The sequence below is a fragment of the Nycticebus coucang genome, chromosome X (genome assembly GCF_027406575.1).
Source record: "Nycticebus coucang isolate mNycCou1 chromosome X, mNycCou1.pri, whole genome shotgun sequence".
NCBI lineage: Eukaryota > Metazoa > Chordata > Mammalia > Primates > Lorisidae > Nycticebus > Nycticebus coucang.
The window spans coordinates 148,618,319-148,640,256 of record NC_069804.1 but is presented as its reverse complement, the minus strand read 5'-3'; the positions used below and the strand labels follow the sequence as shown (position 1 = coordinate 148,640,256).

The window sequence follows — 21,938 nt, the reverse complement described above, 5'->3', positions numbered from 1 at the left end:
CTTAAAAACCATCTTGTACAGCCTTTTACCTAATTAAGCCATAGCTTTTCTGCTATGGTGAGGCACTCCTTAGCTCACAGGAGAGTCAAGAGGTTGCTTATTCCATGCTGGGACAGTTCAAGTTGATGGAAAGTTCTTTTTGTTTGGGTGACATACCCCTTGTAAACCTCTCTGTTCCAATCCTACTTCCACTTTCTTCTTGAATGAGACAGTCCCTGGTCTCTGCTTCCATTTCTTTATTGTAGGTAGCATCGATTATATTGCTTTGTAATGGTCATCCCTAGATGAATCTGAGCTCCTTGAGAACAAGGATTATGTCTTTTTTGTCTCAGCATCTCCAGCTTCTAGCATAATGCCTGGCACCTGGTAAAACTCTTACTGTGTGTCTGTGGAATTAATGAATGTTAAAATTGAAGTGCCATCCACTGGTCCTAATTCTTCCCTCTGTAGTGATACAGAATAAATATGAGGTCAGATGATTAAGTTCATGAACTCATTCCAGAAAAAGTGGTACATACCTCATTGTTGAATATGTACAATATGTACAATGTTTAGATGCTCCCCTTAGGGGGCTATGCACTGATGCCAGTGCCTAGTCTAACCTTCAAAGCAATTTTGGAACTCTTTTTTTCTGGAATGGCCATCACAGTTGTCATTGTACAAGGTCAGACAATTAAGTTTGCAAACTCATCCTAGAAAAACTGCTAGATACCTCATTGTAGAATATCACTATGGTTACCTTGGAAGTACTCCCCTTGGCCATCTAGTGACTATAGTGATATTCAGCAGCAAAGTGCGTAGCACTATTTCTAGGACAAGTTTGGGAACTTAATTGTCAGACCTCGTATGCTCTCTTTCCCACATAATGTACAGCCCTAAGTCTACTGCCACAGTATCACTTGGTAATTGCCTCGTTTGCAAGCTAAACATTTTAAGGGACTTAATTTGTTACTTATATGACATGAATTCCAGCCAACTACCCTCTTCTGGTCATAATCTTATAGGTGCTGTGTGTATGTATTTTTTTTTTAGACAGAGTCTTATTCTGTTGCCTTGGCCAGAGTGCAAGGGCACCATCACAGTTCATTGCAACCTCTAACACCTGGGATTAAGCAATCCTCCTGCCTCAGCCTTCCAAGTAGCTGGGACTACAGCTGCTTGCCGCTACACTTGGCTAAATTTTCTATTTTTAGTAGAGATGGGGTCTCACTCTTGCTCAGGCTGGGCATGAACTCATGGGCTCAAGTTATCCTCCTGCCTCAGCCTCCCAGAGTACTAGGACTCTAGGCATGAGCCACTGTACCTAGTCAAGATACTTCTCAATTTTTTAAAGTTTCTTCTAAACAGCAGCCCCCAGAATTGACTATAATTTACTTGATATAGAAGCAGTAACACAAAGGACAAGGGAAACATCTCTTCTCATGATCTGGACAAAAGCACAATTTTTCACTTTGACACAATTCAACATACACTTTTCTATACATTGATAGTCCAAAATTAACTGAGTTAACAGAATTAAGTGAATTTAGGTCCACAAAGGGGTGACTTTTGTGGCAAGACTGCTACCTGCCACATAGCCTTCCTTATTCTGAGAGGTCTTAGATTTGTTATTATTATTATTATTATTATTATTATTTTGTGGTTTTTGGCCGGGGCTGGGTTTGAACCTGGCACCTCCGGCATATGGGACCGGCGCCCTACTCCTTGAGCTACAGGCGCCGCCCAGATTTGTTATTATTAAAGGCAGGAGATAGTTAAAAATCTTTCAACCTTGTATTTGCATAAGGCTTTCTGGTTGCCAAATTGATTGTATTTAAACCCACAGTAGCCCTGTGAGGTAGGTGCGGCAGTTATTGTTTGTTCACTGCTTAATTCCCCAGCAGTGTCTGAGCCAAGTAGTGTTCAGTAAGCATTTGTTGAGTGAAATAATGAATTCTCATTTTATAAATGGCAGAATCAAGGTTGAGGGAAGGTAAGTGCAATGTCAATGCTCAGAGGTGCCATGGTGGACTTTAGCTTACCTGTTTATTTCCATCAATTTACTCCAGAATCACTACCCATCAAGATGGGGAAAAAAATCTATGCTTACCATGCAAATACAGGGTGTCCCACAAGTTGCCATACATAGGAAAAATTATAACAACAAATATCTTGGAATGTGTTCATTATGAGGAGAGAAGACTTTGTGTATGTGTAGAAAGAGGTGGCCAACGTGTAGAGAATATTTAGTAAATATTTTGTAAAATTTCGTAAGGAATATCTTGTAAATAAAGGTACATTTAACTATAAACCCCTCCACGTGTATGGCAACTTTTGGGACATCAGGTAGTTGCCACATAAGTCCCAAGCAGAATGTGACCTCATATACAGAAATTCAAAGATTTTCCACAGCCACATCGACAACTTGCCACAGGTCACATAGCTTATTAAAAACAAGTCTGAGAAACCATTTGAGTCTGCTGAATTCAAGGCTATAGAGAGAGCTCTCCCCTACAACCCCAGCCCCTTCTGCTCTAGTACTGGTGATATCTTTTTTGATGAAAGATAGCAATTCACCTTCAAAAACATTTTTTACTTCTTGTCCAAGACTTTTTTGTTTCTTGAAATTGGTAAATTGTAAATGAATCCCAATCCCCTCCCACTAAGGTACTGGAATAAGTGAACAGTCTTGTTACTCACTGTAACTCTGCTACAGGCCCTTAGTGTCTAACTTTACCACGTGAAGGCATCAGAGCAATTTGAGGCAGAAGAGGAAGAACACATTTGGCTTGCCAAATGCATTGAACACATGTTTCTCTTCCACATTTGCTTTGAAGAAATCAATAGCTCTGATGAGGTGCATTTGGAAAAAGGAATCATTGAGTTTCACAACTTTTTCCCCTTAAAGCAAAGGAAATAGTTTCCAATTTGATTCGGAACAAGGCACACAGGAAATGATTTCATTTCTAAAGCATGGCCCAAATCCCAGTTTCATTGTCAGTCATTCCTTCACTTCAGTTCATACATTTTTAAACACTCAGGCAAGTACTGCTTGTCAGTTTCCTTTTGCTTTGGACAATTAGCAACAGCCGTGAGACTGTGTATTTGTGAAAACAGGGGAAAGAGAGGAAAGAAATGCTGGTTTCTATTCTTAGCCTTGCTGGTGATGTGTTATGAGCCTGGCTGAGTTATTTTGAGGGCTGGGGTTTTAGATAACTTCAGTGGAGTTTGAGGTCACCTTTAGCCTAGACATTGAGTTTTGCCCTCAAATGTCAAGTACTCATTCCAAATGCCTTTGATTAACATTTTCAAACTGTGTTGTCAAGTCCAGGGGCAGGTTTACTTCTACCTCAGGAAGTGCTGTTTCAGATGTCTTCTTTCCAAAGGTGCAGGTGACACCAACTAAGTTTCCAGTGACCTTTCTAGTGTCTCATTGTGGCATGCAAAGTCAGATTACTATTTTTAATTAATCTTTGTCTTCTCTTGTCAAGTCAGAGTAAGCATATTCCAATAGGTTGAAAGTATTTTTTTTTTTTGTGGTTTTTGGCCAGGGCTGGGTTTGAACCCACCACCTCCGGCATATGGGACCAGCGCCCTACTCCTTGAGCCACAGGCACCGCCTGAAAGTATTAATTGGCACCAGTGGCTATATGACTTTGAAAGCCAGAGTCAACACATTCTTAGAAAAAACTTTTCTAAGGTCCCATTGCTCTATTCTGGGAGAACAGAGGAAGGGACACAGTATCCTTCACCCCCGTGGCTCTCAGCAGTGACTTTACCCCTCAAGAGGCATTTGGCAACATCTGGAGACTTTTTCATTGTCACAGCATGGGGAGAGGAGTGCTACTGGTATCTCATCGGCAGAAGCCAGAGATGCTGCTAAACGTTCCACACAATGCAGAGGACAGCTGCCACAACAAGAATGATCTGGCTCCAAGTGTCAATAATGCCGAGGCTGAGAGAACCCTGCTGTATAGACTTTGATGAAATCTCCATTAAGTGTGTGTGTGGGGGGGAGGATAGCCATCTTATGACTAAAATTTGAGTACACACTTTATTCCAGGCTGTATTTTAAGTGTTTTATAAGCATTGACTCATATAATCCTCACAACAACTGTGTGAAATAGACTTTGTTATCATTATGTCACCCTGTTTAAAAATTTCAGAAATAGAGGTACAGAGAAGCAAAGTAACTTGCCCAAGGCCACACAGCTGGCACATGGTAGAGCTGGGTCCCCACTCATGTCAGTTCTGGAGCCTGTGTTCTGTAACAGTATGCTATTCTCAGACAGGCTAAGGGAGGACTGTAAGGTATATGATAGGGCTGGGCCAAGTCCACATGAATTCTGTTGGAAATGATTCCTATACTTCAGCATAACTTCAAGAGGTATATTTCTATTATTCCCACCCTGCAATGTGACACTGAGGAACCAAGCTGTCTTACTCTTAATCTACATGAAAATCCTACTTTTAAACCAGAAGTTGAGAAATTCTTTCTTCTGCTTATTTTGAAACTGAAAATATATACACATGGACTACTGCAGGTATTATCAAGTGAGACTGTGAGTAAACTTTATTATTACAGATACTCCTCTGTTTTCACTCCTCTGCCTGAGCAGTACCACTTCCTCCTCATTTGCCATACCAAGTACAAGATAATCCTCCCCCACTCCACCTGGCACACAGAAAAGGGTTAGAAACATTCACACTGATGTATAAACAATGGACAATGGCCGAAAGTGTAATTCCCTTGCAGGAGAACTTGTGTTTTAGCAAAGATCAAAACACAGCTAAGGAAATGACAGCCTAATTGTAGACACATCATCTGGGTAGGGGAGAGGAACGTGTACGTGTGTGTGTGCAGAATATATTTTCTGGACCCAGAATGGGCCACAGAGAAAAGTGTGCCTGCCCCCTCCCCCCTTTCACTACTAACCAGAGCAAAGCCTCACATTCCCTCACTCCCAAGCAAGGAATGCCTCCAGGCCTACTATCTCTATTGTATACTCCCAGGTCATTTTCCCTCAGCCTGCTAGAGTTCTAGATTTTAATGAAATGTCATCTTCAGCAGTCCACAGCCTATCACCCTTGACCAATTGGATTTTTTTCTTTCCAACTGCATTTTTACTTTCTATAATTAAGACATTTAAAAGAGAAGTTTAATGTTGTTATTTTTGAATCCATTAATTGTAGTGCAGAGGCCAAACCTGACAATGCAGATCCTAGGAAATGAGAGGAAAATATGTTCTTCTACATGTATTAAGAAGACACATCTATCCTGAAATTGTAATATTTTGTTCTTCCTCTGTGGGTGTTTCTTCCAGGTCCCTAGAGCAAGAATTCTTTTCATACTAAGGGGGAAAAAAGCAATGAAGAAAAGAAGAAGCAGTTTGCTCGTGGATATCCAGAAGAGCCCATATTTTTCACTTAGTGTTTTTTTGAAGAGTTAGTTTCCCAAAAGGTGAGCTGGAACTAATCTGAAGAGAAGTTCTGTTAAAGCCAACTCATGTATTCTCCATCTGTAAGTAATATATACCTGGGAAGCTACTATCACTGCTTTTGTGAATCTGATTTAATTGGCCTGACATGGGGCTAACATTAAAAAGAAATGCTTCCTATTTCTAGGAAGATTCTAATATTCAAACTGGGTTTAGAATAATCAACCATAGCAACAAGTAGGTGACGGTTAGCTCATTAATACTGACAATGAAAGGGCTACTGTTTATTAAGCACTTACATGTACCAGAAATGTACATTATGTACATCATCACTAATTTATAAAGTGAACATGTGAAATCACATTATCTCCATTTTACTGAGGAGGCAACTTATGGTTATAGAAGTTATTTTAGTTGTCCAAGATGATATATCTAGTTAAATTTCTAGCCCTCACTTCACAGTCATTTATTCAGCTGCTTATCTGACATCTTCACTTGAGTATTTCCAAGCCATTTCCAACTTAGCATGGCCTAAATAGACCTCCTGATTCTTGCTACTCCTCTGCTGTTCTCCAGCAGAGAAAATGGCAGTACCATCTAATTTGTCCAGCTATTCAGGTCAAAACTTCATAGTCATCCTGCTACTCTCTTTGGTCTCACATTCCACACCCTGCCAGCTCTATCTATGTTCAAAATGCAACCACCTCCATCCTAATCCAAGCCAATCATTGTTCGCCTGAGATATTGCAATCACTTTCTAAGTGGTCTTCCTGCTTCTCAACTTTTGGCCTTTGCAATAGCAGTCTGAGTGATCCTTTTGCACATAAATTGGGTCTTGCAATTCTCTGATCAAAGCCTTCTAAATAATGTCCTATCAAGCAGAATAAAATCTTTTTATGAAGGCCTGTCTTCTTTGCAGCCATCATTTCTTACCACTCTTTCCCTTGCTCACATCCCTCCAGCTGCAGGGGCCCTTTTCTTCAAACCTGCCAAGCACATTCTCATGTGAGGGCCTTTGCCCACGCTGTTTCATCTAGAATACTTTTCTCTCCACCGCATTCCACCTCAGGCTTGTATGGTCTGCTGCTCTCTCAAGTTGTTCAGTTGTCAGGTCAAAAGTCAGAAGGGTCTTCCAAAGTTAGCTGGGATGAAGGAGCATTCCCCCCCAAATATCTTATCTCCTCACCTCCTTTTTTTATTACACTTAACACCAACCAAAACATATTTCATTTAGAAAATTTGTTTATTTTTTTATCTTACTGCAATGAGCACAGGACTTTAAACACTTCAAACAGTGGCTGTCACATAGCATGTGCTCAGTAAAAATTAACTTGAATGAATAAGTAAAGAGCTGAAATTTAAACCCATATCATTTGACACCAAAACATGTGTTTTTGCCCTTCTTTCTCCTTTCAGAAATTAGAGAGGTAAAGTGATCATTCCAAGGTTGATAGATGTGAAGTGACAGAATTAGTTTTCAAATCTAGGTCTGTTGGCTTCCCAAACACGTGCTTTTTCTACTACTACACACTGCCTCCCAGTGGAAAAATTGCTAGTGACTACATTGACCAAAATGTTAGTGAATTAAGCAAGGTTTCATGCCTTCTGCCTGACTCACACAAGTTACATAAATTTCCCCAAGACCCTAATGATTATCTCTGAAATGGAGATAGAATAATTAAATGAGATAATCCATATAAAGCACCCAGCATAGTGTCTGGCATATAGTAAGTCCTCAATAAAATAGTTCATGCCTTTAAGGCAAATGAGAGGGTAACTTAACCCATACCCACCACCTCTGTGTGATTTGGTTTGTTTGAGAATTTATGCCAGAAGAATACCAGAGGGAAGGGGAATCAAGATGGGTCTTGGGAAGGGCAGGCAAGCGTTGTGCCTCCCAGGGAAGTCAGGAGGCACTGGAGGGCATGGGTACATGTGGGTGGCAGGAAGGATGGTGATAGATTAAGTGCTGTCAGTCCTACTGAGGCACAGACTAGAATCAAAGCTAACTCACTAGATCAACAGTTCTCAACCTGTGGGTCGTGACCCCTTTGAGGGTCGAACGACCCTTTCACAGGGGTTGCCTAAATACATCCTGCATATCAGATATTTACATTATGATTCATAATGGTAGCAAATGGTAGAAAAATTACAGTTATGAAGTAGCAATGAAAATAATTTTATGGTTGGGGGTCACCACAACATGAGGAACTGTATTAAAGGGTCGTGGCATTAGGAAGGTTGACAACCACTGCACTAGATGCTTGGCAAGGAATACCTTACAAGAACAAATGGGAGCACTAAAATGTTCTATTTCAAAATAGTCACATTTCACCTTCCCCTGTGACTCTCAATTTTGAACAGTTGGATTTAGATTTAAGTCTTCTCTTCCTTGCTGTGTTACAAGCATTCTGGTAAGTATTATTTCTAAAGGTGCTACATTGATTTAAAAGAAGGTAGCTGGCAGGGTTTTGTCTGGCAAACACATTGAGTGTGCAAGCTACAGGAAAATTGATTTCCTGGCACACATTGTGTGGCATGGAAGTTCAAGTTACAGAATCTTCTGGAATGTGTAGCAAGTGGTAATAATTTCAGGAAATGATTAGGTGTTATTAATCTTCACCATTGGGATCAAGGCAATAGTCTCCACATATAAAATGGAAAATAAAACTACTAATTTGCCGTTATTTTATTTAGGGAGTAGTCAGATAATCTGATACCCACACTCCAACATAAATAAACATACTTCTTTATGCCCTCAATCTTCATGCTCAGGCCTTGGTACCAAACTATGTTTTTTCTGCCTTAGTCAGCATGAGTGCTGTGGAGAAGCCACCTTGTCACCAATGCTCTGGAAGGGGTCTGCTCATCCATGGTGAAATTTGCAGGTATGTGAAGTTTTCTCTTGGTATATAGAGCAGTACTTAAGAGTGTAGGTCCTAAAGTTACAATGACCTGGTTTTGGTACTTACTAACTATGTTACTTTGGGAAAATCATTTAACCACACCGAGTTTCAGTTTTCTCATCTAAAAAATGAGTATGGTAATAGGACCTACCTTATAGTGTTCTTGAGATGAAGACATAAGATATTGTTTGTGATGAATTTAGCATAACCTGTGAGGACACAGTAAGAACTTGGTATCTTCCCCATTTCATAGCTGGTACCATACCCAGATGCTATAGGGCTGTAGTCTCCAATGCCCTGGCTATGGACCAGTACTGGTCTGTGGCCTGTTAGGAACTGGGCTGCACAGCAGGACGTGATCAGTGGGTGAGCAAGTGAAGCTTCATTTATATTTACAGCCGCTCCCCATCACTCATATCAATGCCTGAGCTCTGTCTTTTGTCACAATGGCAGCAGCATTAAATTCTCACAGGAGTGTGAACCTACTGTAAATTGCACATGTGAGGGATTTAAGTTGTGGGCTCCTTATGAGAATCTAATGCCTGATGATCTGAGGTGGCGCTGAGGTGGGCTCCCATTGATTTTGCATTATGGTGAGTTGTATAATTATTTCATTATATATTACAATGTAATAATAGTAGAAATAAAGTGCACAATAAATGTAACGCACTTGACTTAACCTGAAACCATCCTTCCCATCCCAGGTTTGTGAAAAAAATTGTTTTTCATGAAACTGGTCCCTGGTGCCAAAAAGGTTGGGGACTTCTGCTATAGGGGATGGAGATATACAAGGCATGTTCCTTACACTCAGAAAGCTGAAGGAACGAACAGTCAGAAGCACTGCCCCATAGAACTTTCTGAAATGTTCTCCATTGGTGCTGTCCAATGTAGTAGCTTCTAGGCACTTATATCTATTGAGCATTTCAAATGTGGCTAGTGCTACTGAAGCACTAAAACTTAAATTTAATTTTAATTAATTTAAATGTAAATACTTACATGTGACTAGTGGATACCACATTAGACAGTGTGTGTCTATAATAACTTAAATAAAGGAAAAGCAGAGAGGTACTAAAATGCAGCAAAAGGGCACCAAGAACTACTTTGTCTTTGTTTTTTTTTTTTTTTTTCTGGTTCCCCTGATGATGAACATGATGACTGCATCACATGGAAGTCTGCCCACACCATTTGGAGGGCAGCTGTAGCCTGGATCGAGGGGCAGGGTAGGAGAAGGCATAACTTCTGCTCTTTTCAGAGCTAATCTGTAGCTCTGGAATAGCTTACGCAGCTTGTGTTTATGGAAGGCCTCTCTAGAGAAAGGTAAGCTGTACTATTTGCAAAGACAAAATTCTTTAGGCACATGCAAAAACCGTTTCCTCTAATTTTACCCTATTTGTGTAAAATTGAAAATAAATGAACTCCTGGGTCATAGTATGATAAGAAAGGATATTCTTGTTACTCCTATTCAAGAACCATACTATCTTTCAAAAGAGCAGATACAAGGAAATATTTGTGGATAAATAAACAGAGAACACTCCTTAAATTTCCACCCAGGTGAATTTTCTTGTTTTGGCTTTGTGAGTTGCTACATTAAGTTGTTTGGGCCTTCTCTCTCTCATTGTTCTTTCCAAGGGGAGAATTACAATAAGGATAAGCAGCCAGGTGACAACACTCACAATTTTCACCAGTTTTTAAAAAAAGTTATTCACTTGTATCAGCTCTGATAGATGGATCATAGAAATGAGTATGATTAAGATTGAAAGTGGTAGAATTGCCAGAGATGCTTTTCTCTAAAAATTCCAAATAACTTTGCCAAGTACTCATTCCAAATGCTTTTGCCTTTCATTTTCAAATGGTTACAGTAACATTAAGGTCACAAAAATAAATTTGCCTTATCTGAGTCACCAAAGGAGACTGGGACTGGCAGTTCCTATGGAGGTGAGACTTAGGGAGTTAGGCAGGTTGAATGTTATAGCCATTTGGCTTGGTTGTTGTCATTCAGTGACCAGGGACCTGAACCAAGCTGAAAAGAATGCTGCAAAACTGCATATTTGCATGTCAATCCCTATTAGGACACAAAAAAACAGAAACAAGAGATGAAGCAAATTTTTTTTAAAAGAATCAACTATAAAACTAGGCTGTTTTATATTCAGGCCTGTGTATGTATTGCTACTGTTGAACAGGAATAAAACCAAAATCTGAAACCCTACAAACGTAATAACACCATTATTTCATTTGAGTTGAGTTTTTGACAGCAACAGTTACCATCTCTATTCACTACTGGTCAATAGTGGGACTACAGAAGGAAGCCATGTTGAATTCTAAAGGTCTGAAGAGAAGAGAGAAACTGAAAGCCCAGATTGCATTTCCAAATCCTCATGTATTTTCTAGTACATGTGGAACATGTGGCCTGTGGGGATAATTTATTAGCAGTCATTGGTTTGAAATGCATTTTCCGTAAGTCCCTGTTTCTGTATCAGTACCTTAGTATCAAAGAAATACAGTAACTTAAAAAACAGACCCACTATATCTTGAACAAGGGCAAGATTATCTTTCGTTATTCCAGAAAAGGAGAGTAGACCAATAATACCTTTTCTTAAAAAAAGGTTATGTACTGTCCTTTAAGACTCTCCTGTTTGCCTCCTATTCTGACTCTGATCAATCAATGGCCAACTACTGTTAGTTGGAATGCTTACTATCCATTACCTCCCACCTCCCATCCCCAGAATTGACAGTAGTTAATTCAACAAACTAAAGAATGCTTATGCAGGCGGAGACAAGATGGCTGACTGAAGCTAGCTTTCCACAGAGGCTCCCATCCACAAGGAGAGTTAAAGGACAGAAATTTAGCAAGTAACCTGGTGGATTAGAGCTGCAACAAGAGAGAAGGTTGAAGAATGCACATCAACCCCACTGAGGCGAGCTGCGACCCCAAGGATACAAATGAAAGGTACAAAATCCATCACCAAGCAGACGGAAGTACCCTCCCCCATGGGAACGGCTCGGAGTGCCACACAAACAAACGAGGAGATTTCAAAGGTCCTCCCACTACATTCCACGGGAGAGACTCTCTAAAAACTGGACCTACCTCCCCTACTAGGGTGCCACGGCGTTCTTCTGCCAGGCATAAAACTATATAAAACTGTATATATTCTCTACCTGCACTTCTGAGCTCCCAGCACTCCCCTCCACTCTCATTCTGAGGTCTGGAGGCCTGTCCCCCAGGAGTCCAGATTCTTGGGTGATTTCTCGAGGGGTGTGGACAGGGCCTAGACTACAGCTGGTCAGTGCTTATTCTGTGGCACGGGAGTGAGGAGAGGACAGTCGCCTGAGAGGGAACCACACTGGAGTGGCGGTGCCCCGAGGCGCAGAGCAGCAGCCATTTTTGGCAACAATAGGGCTCACTCCCAGATGTTCTGAAGCCACACTCCCTGTCTCCCTGGGCAACCAGAGGAGGCCAGGCATCTCCTCAGGTGGCAACCACCGCGGGACAGATCTGGTACAGAAACGCAGGCCCTGTGAGTAAAGGGCTTGCCTGAGGTGGTACTGGCCTGGGTGGAGTGCAGGGACTAGAGAATGCACTCGTAGAGCTGGAAAATTCCCAGGCCGGGGCTGACCCAGAGGACCGCTTTACTGAGCCTAAGAGGCACCCAGCCCTCAGGGGATCATCAGCCTATAGATAAAGGAAGGCAGGAGGCTAGAACTGACAGCTAACTGAATACAAACCTGCAGGAGCAAAGACAGGGCCTGAGGTGCAGGCTCTGGGAACTCAAAACAGCTTCTCTTCTGCAGGGAAATTTAGCAGGAACAGAAACAAATTCCGGGAAAGTTGTTCTCTTCTGTTCTGTCAGTAACATTAATCAGGGGCAGGGCTGGAACTGAGTGAACACACCCCAGCCTCCATCAAGTACCCGAGGTTGTCAGGCCTCACCTCCTCCTGCTGGATAGAGGGAGAGTGCAGTAGCCCGGCTGAGCAGATATAGATTTCCTTGTGATTCAGGCAGGTGCAAACCCCTGGAGTATCTGTTCACTACAGGCAACTGGGTCACAGCCCTGAGGGGCTATCAGTAACTGGGTGTGACTGAGGTGCAAGGTCAGGAAGGAGGCATCAACCTACCCAGACTAATCTATTTGCTGGGTGGGTCCTCCACACTTCATGGAACACCAGAGCAAGTCATATCTGAGTTGTCACCAGACCCCTGCTATCCAGTTGCCAGAGACCTTTTAAACTCTCCCAACCTGAGACAGGTGCTGACTGAGACAATTGATTTGTACCTTTTGAACTGATCCATCGCCCGAGGACTATTCAAGTGGTGCCCTGGGTGTGTAACTGTAGGAAGGTTTGATCATCCTTTTCCAATTGTTGCCTATGGGGGGCGGGGAGACTTAATTGGTGGTATTTCTCCACAGCTGAGACTTCAACCCAGAGTAACTGTTTCACTAGGGTAGGACAGAGACCAGCTGAAAACAAGCCAGAACCACTTAGCCCCACCACACCAAACAGGTCCCCAGTTTCTCAGGCCATAGCACTGTATGGGTCCTTGACAATGCTCCAGGGGAAAAATCAAACAGTGCAAAATAATCATGGGGTGGAATCAGCAGAAAAACTCTGGTAACATGAATAACCAGAATAGATTGACCCCCCCCCAAGGAAAGATATGGCAGATGTAACTGAAGATCCCATTCATAAACAGCTGGCTAAGATGTCAGAAATCGAATTCAGAATTTGGATTGCAAACAAGATTAATAGAATGGAGGAAAATTTGGAATTAGAAATTTGAGGAGCAATTCAATAGTTGGAATTAGAAATTCGAGCAGAAATTCAAAAGTTGTTTCAAGAATTTAATGAATTTAAAGACAAAACCACCAAAGATTTTGACGTACCGAAGCAAGAGTTTGCAGCCCTCAAAGATCTGAAAAATACAGTAAAATCGGTCGCTCAAGCCCGCAGTGGGGCGGGGCTGGTCAACTCCGAGCCCCGCCGGCAGCCCCTGGCCTTATAGCGCAGGCTGCCCAGAGGGGCCGGCTTTCCCGTGCGCGTGTTTGGCACACCGGTATTTCAGCTGTCCAAAGACAAATTCATACCTATATAATGTAACAGAAAATATTGAGCAAATAGAAGTGTAGAGTGTATTATTCAGCAAGATGATCATCTCTGGAGGCAGCTGTGGAAGCCCTAGTTCTACAGATATATCTAATGACTTTAAGGAACTTTGGACAAAACTAAAAGAGTATCATGATAAAGAAGTACAAGGTTTACAAGTGAAAGTAACCAAACTGAAAAAGGAACAAATTTTAGATGCACAAAGACTAGAAGAATTCTTCACAAAAAATCAACAGCTGAGAGAGCAACAGAAAGTTCTTCATGAAACCATTAAAGTTTTAGAAGATCGGTTAAGAGCAGGATTATGCGATCACTGTGCAGTAACTGAAGAACATATGCGGAAAAAACAGCAAGAGTTTGAAAACATCTGGCAGCACAATCTTAAACTTATTACAGAGCTGATGAATGAAAAAAATACTCTACAGGAAGAAAATAAAAAGCTTTCTGAACAATTACAGCAAAAAATTGATAACCAGCTGCGAAGGAAGGAGAGCCTCCTTGTCCAATACATAGAACAAACACATACTAAATCGGAGCTCTCTGTGTGTCCAAATGAACTGAGAAAAGTTTCGAAGGCATCAACTCATCCACAACATAATTCTAATGAAAATGAAATTCTAGTAGCTGACACTTGTGATCAAAGTCAACCTCTAATAGCTAAAACACATGGGACAAGCAGTTATCCCACTGATAAGTCATCTTTCAATTTAGCTGCAGTTGTTGCTGAAACACTTGGACTCAGTGTTCAAGAAGAATCAGAATCTCAAAGTCCCATGAGCCCTCGTGGTGATGACCTCTACCACTGTTTGGAAGAAGATCACAAGAAACAGCCTTCTGAGGAATCTACAAGAAATATTGATGATAATTTAAGATTTTCAGATTCTACTTCACAATCTCCTCCTCAAGAATTGACTACTCGGGTGTCATCTCCTGTATTTGGAGCTACCTCTAATATGAAAAGTAGTTTAGGTTTGAATACAAGTTTGTCCCCTTCTCTTTTAGAGACTGGGAAGAAAAAAAGTCTGAAAACAGCCCCTTTCACCAATACTTGTATTTCTAGATCAGAGAAAACTAGATCAAAATCTGATGATAGTACCCTTTTCACACATCATAGTCTTGGGTCTGATGTGAACAAGATCATTAGCCAGTCATCTTCTAATAAACAAATACTTATAAATAAAAATATAAGCGAACCAACAGGTGGACAGGGTGGTACTGATCACATTAAAGGTGCTATAATTGGTAAACATTTAGAGGTCCAGAAATCATTATGAGGCAGAATATCCAAAAGGAAGAAAATTGAGGAAGAAAATGAACATGAAATAAGCTGCCCCCAAGCATCTTTTGATAAAGAAAATGCTTTTCCTTTTCCAATGAATGATCAATTTCCCATGAATGGGGACTATGTAATGGATAAACCTCTGGATCTGTCTGATCGATTTTCAGCTATTCAGCGTCAAGAGAAAAGCCAAGGAAGTGAGACTTCTAAAAACAGACTTAGGCAAGTGACTATTTATGAGACTTTGAAGCCCATTTCCAAGGGTTCTTCCTCAAGCTGTAAGGCCTTGAGTGGGACCTGGACCATGTTGTCCAAAGATTCCCCAGAGGAGCCCCATTTTCAGGAGTGCATTGTCCTTCAGCCCTTTGGTAAATTCTCTCCAGACAATAAACCGCCATTACAAATAAAAGAAGAAAATCCTGTCTTCAAAATCCCTCTACATCCACATAAAAGTTTGGAGGCAGAGAGTCTTTTCGATGACATGAAGGGTACTGGTTCTCACGAGCCAATAAAAATAAAAGTCAGGCCAGTCCGTGCAGGATGTGAACTTGCATCAGTTCTTCAGTTAAATCCATGTGGAATTGCTAAAGCAAAGCCTCTGCAAAACAACCAAGATGTATCCTTTGAAAATATCCAGTGGAGCATAAATCCAGGAGCAGACCTTTCTCAATATAAAATGGATATTACTGTAATATATACAAAGGATGGCAGTCAGTCAAGATGAGGAGGAGAGACAATGGATATGGACTGTACGTTGGTTAGTGAAACTGTGCTTTTAAAAATGAAGAAGCAACAGCAGAAGGGAGAAAAAAGTCCAAATGAAGAAAGAAAAATGAATGATAGCTTGGAAGATACGTTTGATTGGACAACGTATGAAGAATATGAATCCTGTTTGGCAGATAATTTCCCCCAGGTAGTAGATGAAGAGGAAGAATTAGCTGTTGCCACTAAGAAACCAAACACTCATGGTAATAAACAAGATAAAGTCAAGCAGAAAACATTTGTGGAGCCGTATTTTAAAGATGATGAAAGAGAGACTAGCTTACAAAATTTTCCTCATATTGATGTGGTTTGGAGAAAAGAAGAGAGAAGAAAATTGCTTGGGCACACATGTAAGGAATGTGAAATTTATTATGCAGATATGCCAGCAGAAGAAAGAGAAAAGAAGTTGGCTTCCTGTTCAAGACACCGATTCCGCTACATTCCACGCAACACACCAGAGAATTTTTGGGAAGTTGGTTTTCCTTCCACTCAGACTTATATGGAGAGAGGTTACATTAAGGAAGATCTTGATCCTTGTCCTCATCCAAAAAGATGGCAGCCTTACAATACAATGTTTTCTCCAAAAAGCAGGGAGCAAAAGACATAGATGTTGAAGCAAAAAAAGAACAGAGGACAGTTTTTTCCTTTTTAGTTGTTTATAGTTAAAGTTAGTACTGAACACTGATTTTTTGATCTTTTGTAAATCTGTAAATTGATTTATAAATCATTTTTCTGTTGAAAATGTTCCTAAATAGTATTTACCCACCACACAACTATTTAAAATGTGGATGTTTGTGGTGTTTCTTGTTTTTTCACCTTTGAAACAATAAGGTGCTTTCATTTTGCACTCTAACTTAAGAGTTATTTACTTTATTTGGTGATACCTAATACAGTTTTGAAAATAATAATAAAAAAAATACAGTAGAATCCCTCAGTAACAGAGTGGAACAAACAGAAGAAAGGATTTCTGACATTGAAGACAAAGCCTTTGAACGCTCCCAAGCTCTCAAAGAGGAAGAGAAATGGAGAGGAAAAATGGATCATTCTCTCAGAGAGCTCTGGGATAATTCGAAGAAGGCTAATATCCGCCTCATTGGAATCCCTGAAAGTGATGAAGTGGCCTCACAAGGTACAGAGGCCCTTCTCCATGAAATTATGAAAGGGAATTTTCCAGACATGCCTAGAGATTCTGAAATTCAGATAGCAGACAGTTTCAGAACCCCAGCACGCCTCAATCCCAATAAGACATCCCCCAGGCATATTATAATTAATTTCACTAAAGTTAATATGAAGGAGAAAATTCTGAAAGCAGCCAGATGTAAGAAATCCATTACCTACAAAGGGAAGAATATTAGAATGACTGCAAATCTCTCTGCTGAAACTTTTCAAGCCAGAAGAGGGTGGTCATCGACTTTTAATCTCCAAAAGCAAAATAACTTTCAACCCCCGGATCCTGTATCCAGCTAAACTGAGTTTCATTTATGATGGAGAAATTAAATACTTTAATGACATTCATATGTTGAAGAAATTTGCCATAACCAAACCAGCACTTCAGGATATTCTCAGACCTATCTTCCATAATGACCAGCCCAATCCTCTACCACAAAAGTAAACTCACTCAGAAACTTTTGATCAAACTCCAACTTCCATAGTGGTGAAAGGATTAAAAATGTCCACTGGATTTTTGAAAAACTCAATACCCAATATTTTAACAAACTTATCAATATTCTCCATTAATGTGAATGGCTTAAGCTGTCCTCTAAAGAGGCACGGGTTAGCTGACTGGATACAAAAACTCAGGCCAGATATTTGCTGCATACAAGAGTCACATCTTACCTTAAAAGACAAATATAGACTCGGGGTGAAAGGATGGTCGTCCATATTTCAGGCAAATGGTAATCAGAAAAAAGCAGGTGTTGCAATTCTATTTGCAGACACAATAGGCTTTAAACCAACAAAAGTAAGGAAGGATAAGAATGGCCACTTCATATTTGTTAAGAGTAATACTCAATATGGTGAGATTTCAATTATTAATATTTATGCACCCAACCAGAATGCACCTCAATTTATAAGAGAAACTCTAACAGACATCAGCAACTTTATTTCCTCCAGCTCCATAATAGTCGGAGATTTCACACACCATTGACAGTGTTGGATAGATCCTGCAAGAAGAAGCTGAGCAAAGAAATTTTAGATTTAAACCTAACCATCCAACATTTGGATTTAGCAGACATCTACAGAACATTTCATCCCAACAATCTGAATACACATACTTCTCATCAGCCCATGGAACATACTCCAAAATTGATCACTTCTTAGGTCACAAGTCTAACCTCAGTAAATTTAAAGGAATAGAAATTATTCCTTGTATCGTCTCAGACCACCATGGAATAAAAGTTGAACTCAGTAACAACAGGAATCTGCACACTCATACAAAAACATGGAAGTTAAATAACCTTATGCTGAATGATAGCTGGGTCAGAGATGAGATTAAGAAGGAAATTGCCAAATTTTTGGAACAAAACGACAATGAAGACAAGAATTATCAGAACCTCTGGGATACCGCAAAGGTAGTACTAAGAGGGAAATTTATAGCACTGCAAGCCTTCCTCAAGAGATCGGAAAGAGAGGAAGTTAACAACTTAATGGGACATCTCAAGCAACTGGAAAAGGAAGAACATTCCAACCCCAAACCCAGTAGAAGAAAAGAAATAACCAAAATTAGAGCAGAATTAAATGAAATTGAAAACAAAAGAATTATACAACAGATCAATAAATTAAAAAGTTGGTTTTTTGAAAAGGTCAATAAAATAGATCAACCTTTGGCAAATCTAACAAGGAAAAAAAGAGTAAAATCTCTAACCCATCAATCAGAAATGACAAAGACAAAATAACAACAGATACCTCAGAAATTCAAAAAATCCTTAATGAATATTATAAGAAACTTTATTCTCAGAAATATGAAAATCTGAAGGAAATTGACCAGTACTTGGAAGCACATCACCTTCCAAGACTTAGCCAGAATCAAGTGGAAATTTTGAACAGGCCCATATCAAGTTCTGAAATAGCATCAACCATAAAAAATCTCCCTAAAAAGAAATGCCCGGGACCAGATGGCTTCACATCAGATTTCTACCAAACCTTTAAAGAGGAACTAGTACTTACATTACTCAACCTTTTCCAAAATGTAGAAAAAGAAGGAAGACTGCCCAAAATGTTCTATGAAGCAAACATCGCCCTGATCCCCAAACCAGGAAAAGACCCAGCACGAAAAGAAAATTATAGACCAATATCATTAATCAATATAGATGCAAAAATATTCAACAAGATCCTAACAAACAGAATCCAGCAACACATGAAACAAATTATACATCATGACCAAGTCGGTTTTATCCCAGGGTCTCAAGGGTGGTTCAATGTACGTAAATCTATAAGTATAATTCAGCACATAAACAAATTAAAAATTAAGACCATATGATTCTCTCAATTGATGCAGAAAAAGCTTTTGATAATATCCAGCATCCCTTTACGATCAGAACACTTAAGAAAATTGGTATAGAAGGGACATTTCTTAAACTGATAGAGGCCATCTACAGCAAACCCACAGCCAATATCATATTGAATGGAGTTAAATTGAAATCATTTCCACTCAGATCAGGAACCAGACAAGGCTGCCCATTGTCTCCACTGGTCTTTAACATTGTAATGCAAGTTTTAGCCATTGCAATTAGGGAAAAAAAGGCAATCAAGGGTATCCATATAGGGTCAGAAGTGATCAAACTTTTGCTCTTGCAGATGATATGATTATATATCTGGAAAACACCAGGGATTCTACTACAAAACTCTTAGAAGTGATCAAGGAATACAGCAGCATATCAGGTTACAAAATCAACATTCATAAATCGGTAGCCTTTATATATACCAACAATACTCAAGCTGAAAAAACAGTTAAGGACTCAATTCCATTCACAGTAGTGCCAAAGAAGATGAAATATTTGGGAGTTTATCTAACAAAGATGTGAAAGATCTCTATAAAGAGAACTATGAAACTCTAGGAAAAGAAATAGCTGAAAATGTTAACAAATGGAAAAACATAGACCATTTGACACATTGAAGCGAGTGTATGATGCCCCATGATCATATCAATGTATACAGTTATGATTTAATAAAAAAAAAAGGAAAAAAAAAGAAAAACATATTATGCTCATGGTTGGGAAGAATCAACATTGTTAAAATGTCCATACTACCCAAAGCAATATACAATTTTAATGCAATCCCTTTTAAAGCTCCACTGTCATACTTTCAAGATCTTGAAAAAATAATGCTTCGTTTTATGTGGAATTAGATAAAACCTTGAATAGCCAAGACATTACTCAGAAATAAAAACAAAGCAGGAGGAATCACGCTACCAGACCTCAGACTATACTATAAATTGATAGTGATCAAAGCAGCACGGTACGGGCACAAAAACAGATAAGTAGATGTCTGGAACAGAATAGAGAACCAAGAGATGAATCCCACTTCTTACCGTTATTTGATCTTTGCCAAGCCAATTAAAAACATTCAGTGGGGAAAAGATTCCCTATTTAACAAATGGTGCTGGGTGAACTGGCTGGCAACCTGTAGAAGACTGAAATTGGACCCACACCTTTCATCATTAACTAAGATAGACTCTCGCTGGATTAAAGATTTAAACTTAAGACATGAACCTATAAAAATACTAGAAGAGAGTACAGGGAAAACCCTTGAAGAAGTCAGTCTGGGTGAGTATTTTATGAGGAGGACCCCCCAGGCAATTGAAGCAGCTTCAAAAATATACTACTGGGACCTGATCAAACTAAAAAGCTTCTGCACAGCCAAAAACACAGTAAGTAAAGCAAGCAGACAGTCCTCAGAATGGGAGAAGATATTTGCAGGTTATGTCTCCAACAAAGGTTTAATAACCAGAATCCACAGAGAACTCAAATGTATAAGCAAGAAAAGAACAAGTGATCCCATCGCAGGCTGGGCAAGGGACATGAAGAGAAACTTCTCTGAAGAAGACAGGTGCACGGCCTACAGACATATGAAAAAATGCTCATCATCCTTAATCATCAGAGAAATGCATACCAAAACTACTTTGATATATCATCTAACTCCAGTAAGATTAGCCCATATCACAAAATCCCAAGACCAGAGATGTTAGCATGGATGTGGAGAAAAGGGAACACTTCTACACTACTGGTGGGAATGCAAATTAATACATTCCTTTTGGAAAGATGTTTGGAGAATACTTAGAGATCTAAAAATAGATCTGCCATTCAATCCTATAAATCCTCTACTAGGCATATACCCAGAAGACCAAAAATCATATCATAACAAAGTTATCGGTACCAGAATGTTTATTGCAGCCCAATACATAATTGCTAAGTCATGGAAAAAGCCCAGGTGCCCATTGATTCATGGATGGATTAATAAATTGTGGTATATGTACATCATGGAATATTATGCAGCCTTAAAGAAAGATGGAGACTTCACGTCTTTCATGTTTACATGGATGAAGCTGGAACATATTCTTCTTAGTAAAGTATCTCAAGAAGGGAATAAAAAGTATCCCATGTACTCAGCCCTAATATGAAACGAATTTATGGCTTTCATATGAAAGTTATAACCCAGTTATAACATAATAATAGGGGGAAGGGGGAGAGGGAGGGCAGGGAGGGGGGAGGATGGGTGGAGGGAGGATGATTGGTGGGATTACACCTGCAGTGCATCTTACAAGGGTACATGTGAAACTTAGTAAATGTAGAATATAAATGTCTTAACACAACAACTAAGAAAATGCCAGGAATGCTATGTTAACCAGTGTGATGAAAATGTGTCAAATGGTCTATAAAACCTGTGTATGGTGCCCCATGATCACATTAATGTACACAGCTATGATTTAATAATAATAATAAAAAAGAATGCTTATGCAGACCTGTAAGTTTTTCAGGACTCATTATGATAACCTATACCTAAGAGTTACCTGTTTTTTTCTCCATATATGATTTAGTTCTATGAATCCAAGATTTTTATTCTCACATACAAAATATCATTTCCATTAGGATGACTTTTTCTTCACAGTCCATCATGTAAAGACAACAGAAGATTTTATTATGTGCCTTCCTAGATGGTTATCTTACTTTGAAGCTTTCTTTCTCTCTACCTTATGGTCTTGAAACTGCTTGTCAGTGTTGTGGAGAAAGTGGATTTCCTCCCCATTTCTCTACCTGAAGCAATCTGCATTTCTACTGATTTCTATTTAGGTCGTTCATTATCTACTGGCTGAAAAGTATATTATTAATGAGAAGAAGGTAGGAGTCATGCTGTCCTCCCCAGGTTTAAATGAATCTTTAAGATGGTACAATCAAACTGATATGCAAAATAGGCTATTAATGTAGCATTAAGGGTACAAATTTAAACTCAAAATCAAGGAATGCAGAACTTTTAAG

The 21,938-nt window shown here is 39.7% G+C and overlaps 2 protein-coding genes across 4 annotated transcripts in view; one reads left to right on the top strand and one right to left on the bottom strand.

The window, feature by feature from the left end:
* GRIA3 (glutamate ionotropic receptor AMPA type subunit 3) overlaps positions 1-21,938 on the bottom strand; it is a 354,742-nt gene that overhangs the window by 29,525 nt on the left and 303,279 nt on the right. The gene's annotated exons all lie outside the window — the stretch shown is intronic.
* On the top strand, positions 13,372-16,079 carry LOC128577946 (DNA endonuclease RBBP8-like). Its single transcript, XM_053580297.1, is given in 2 exon segments — positions 13,372-15,735; positions 15,833-16,079. Coding segments are annotated over 2 exon segments (2,517 nt in total). The 5' UTR covers positions 13,372-13,465.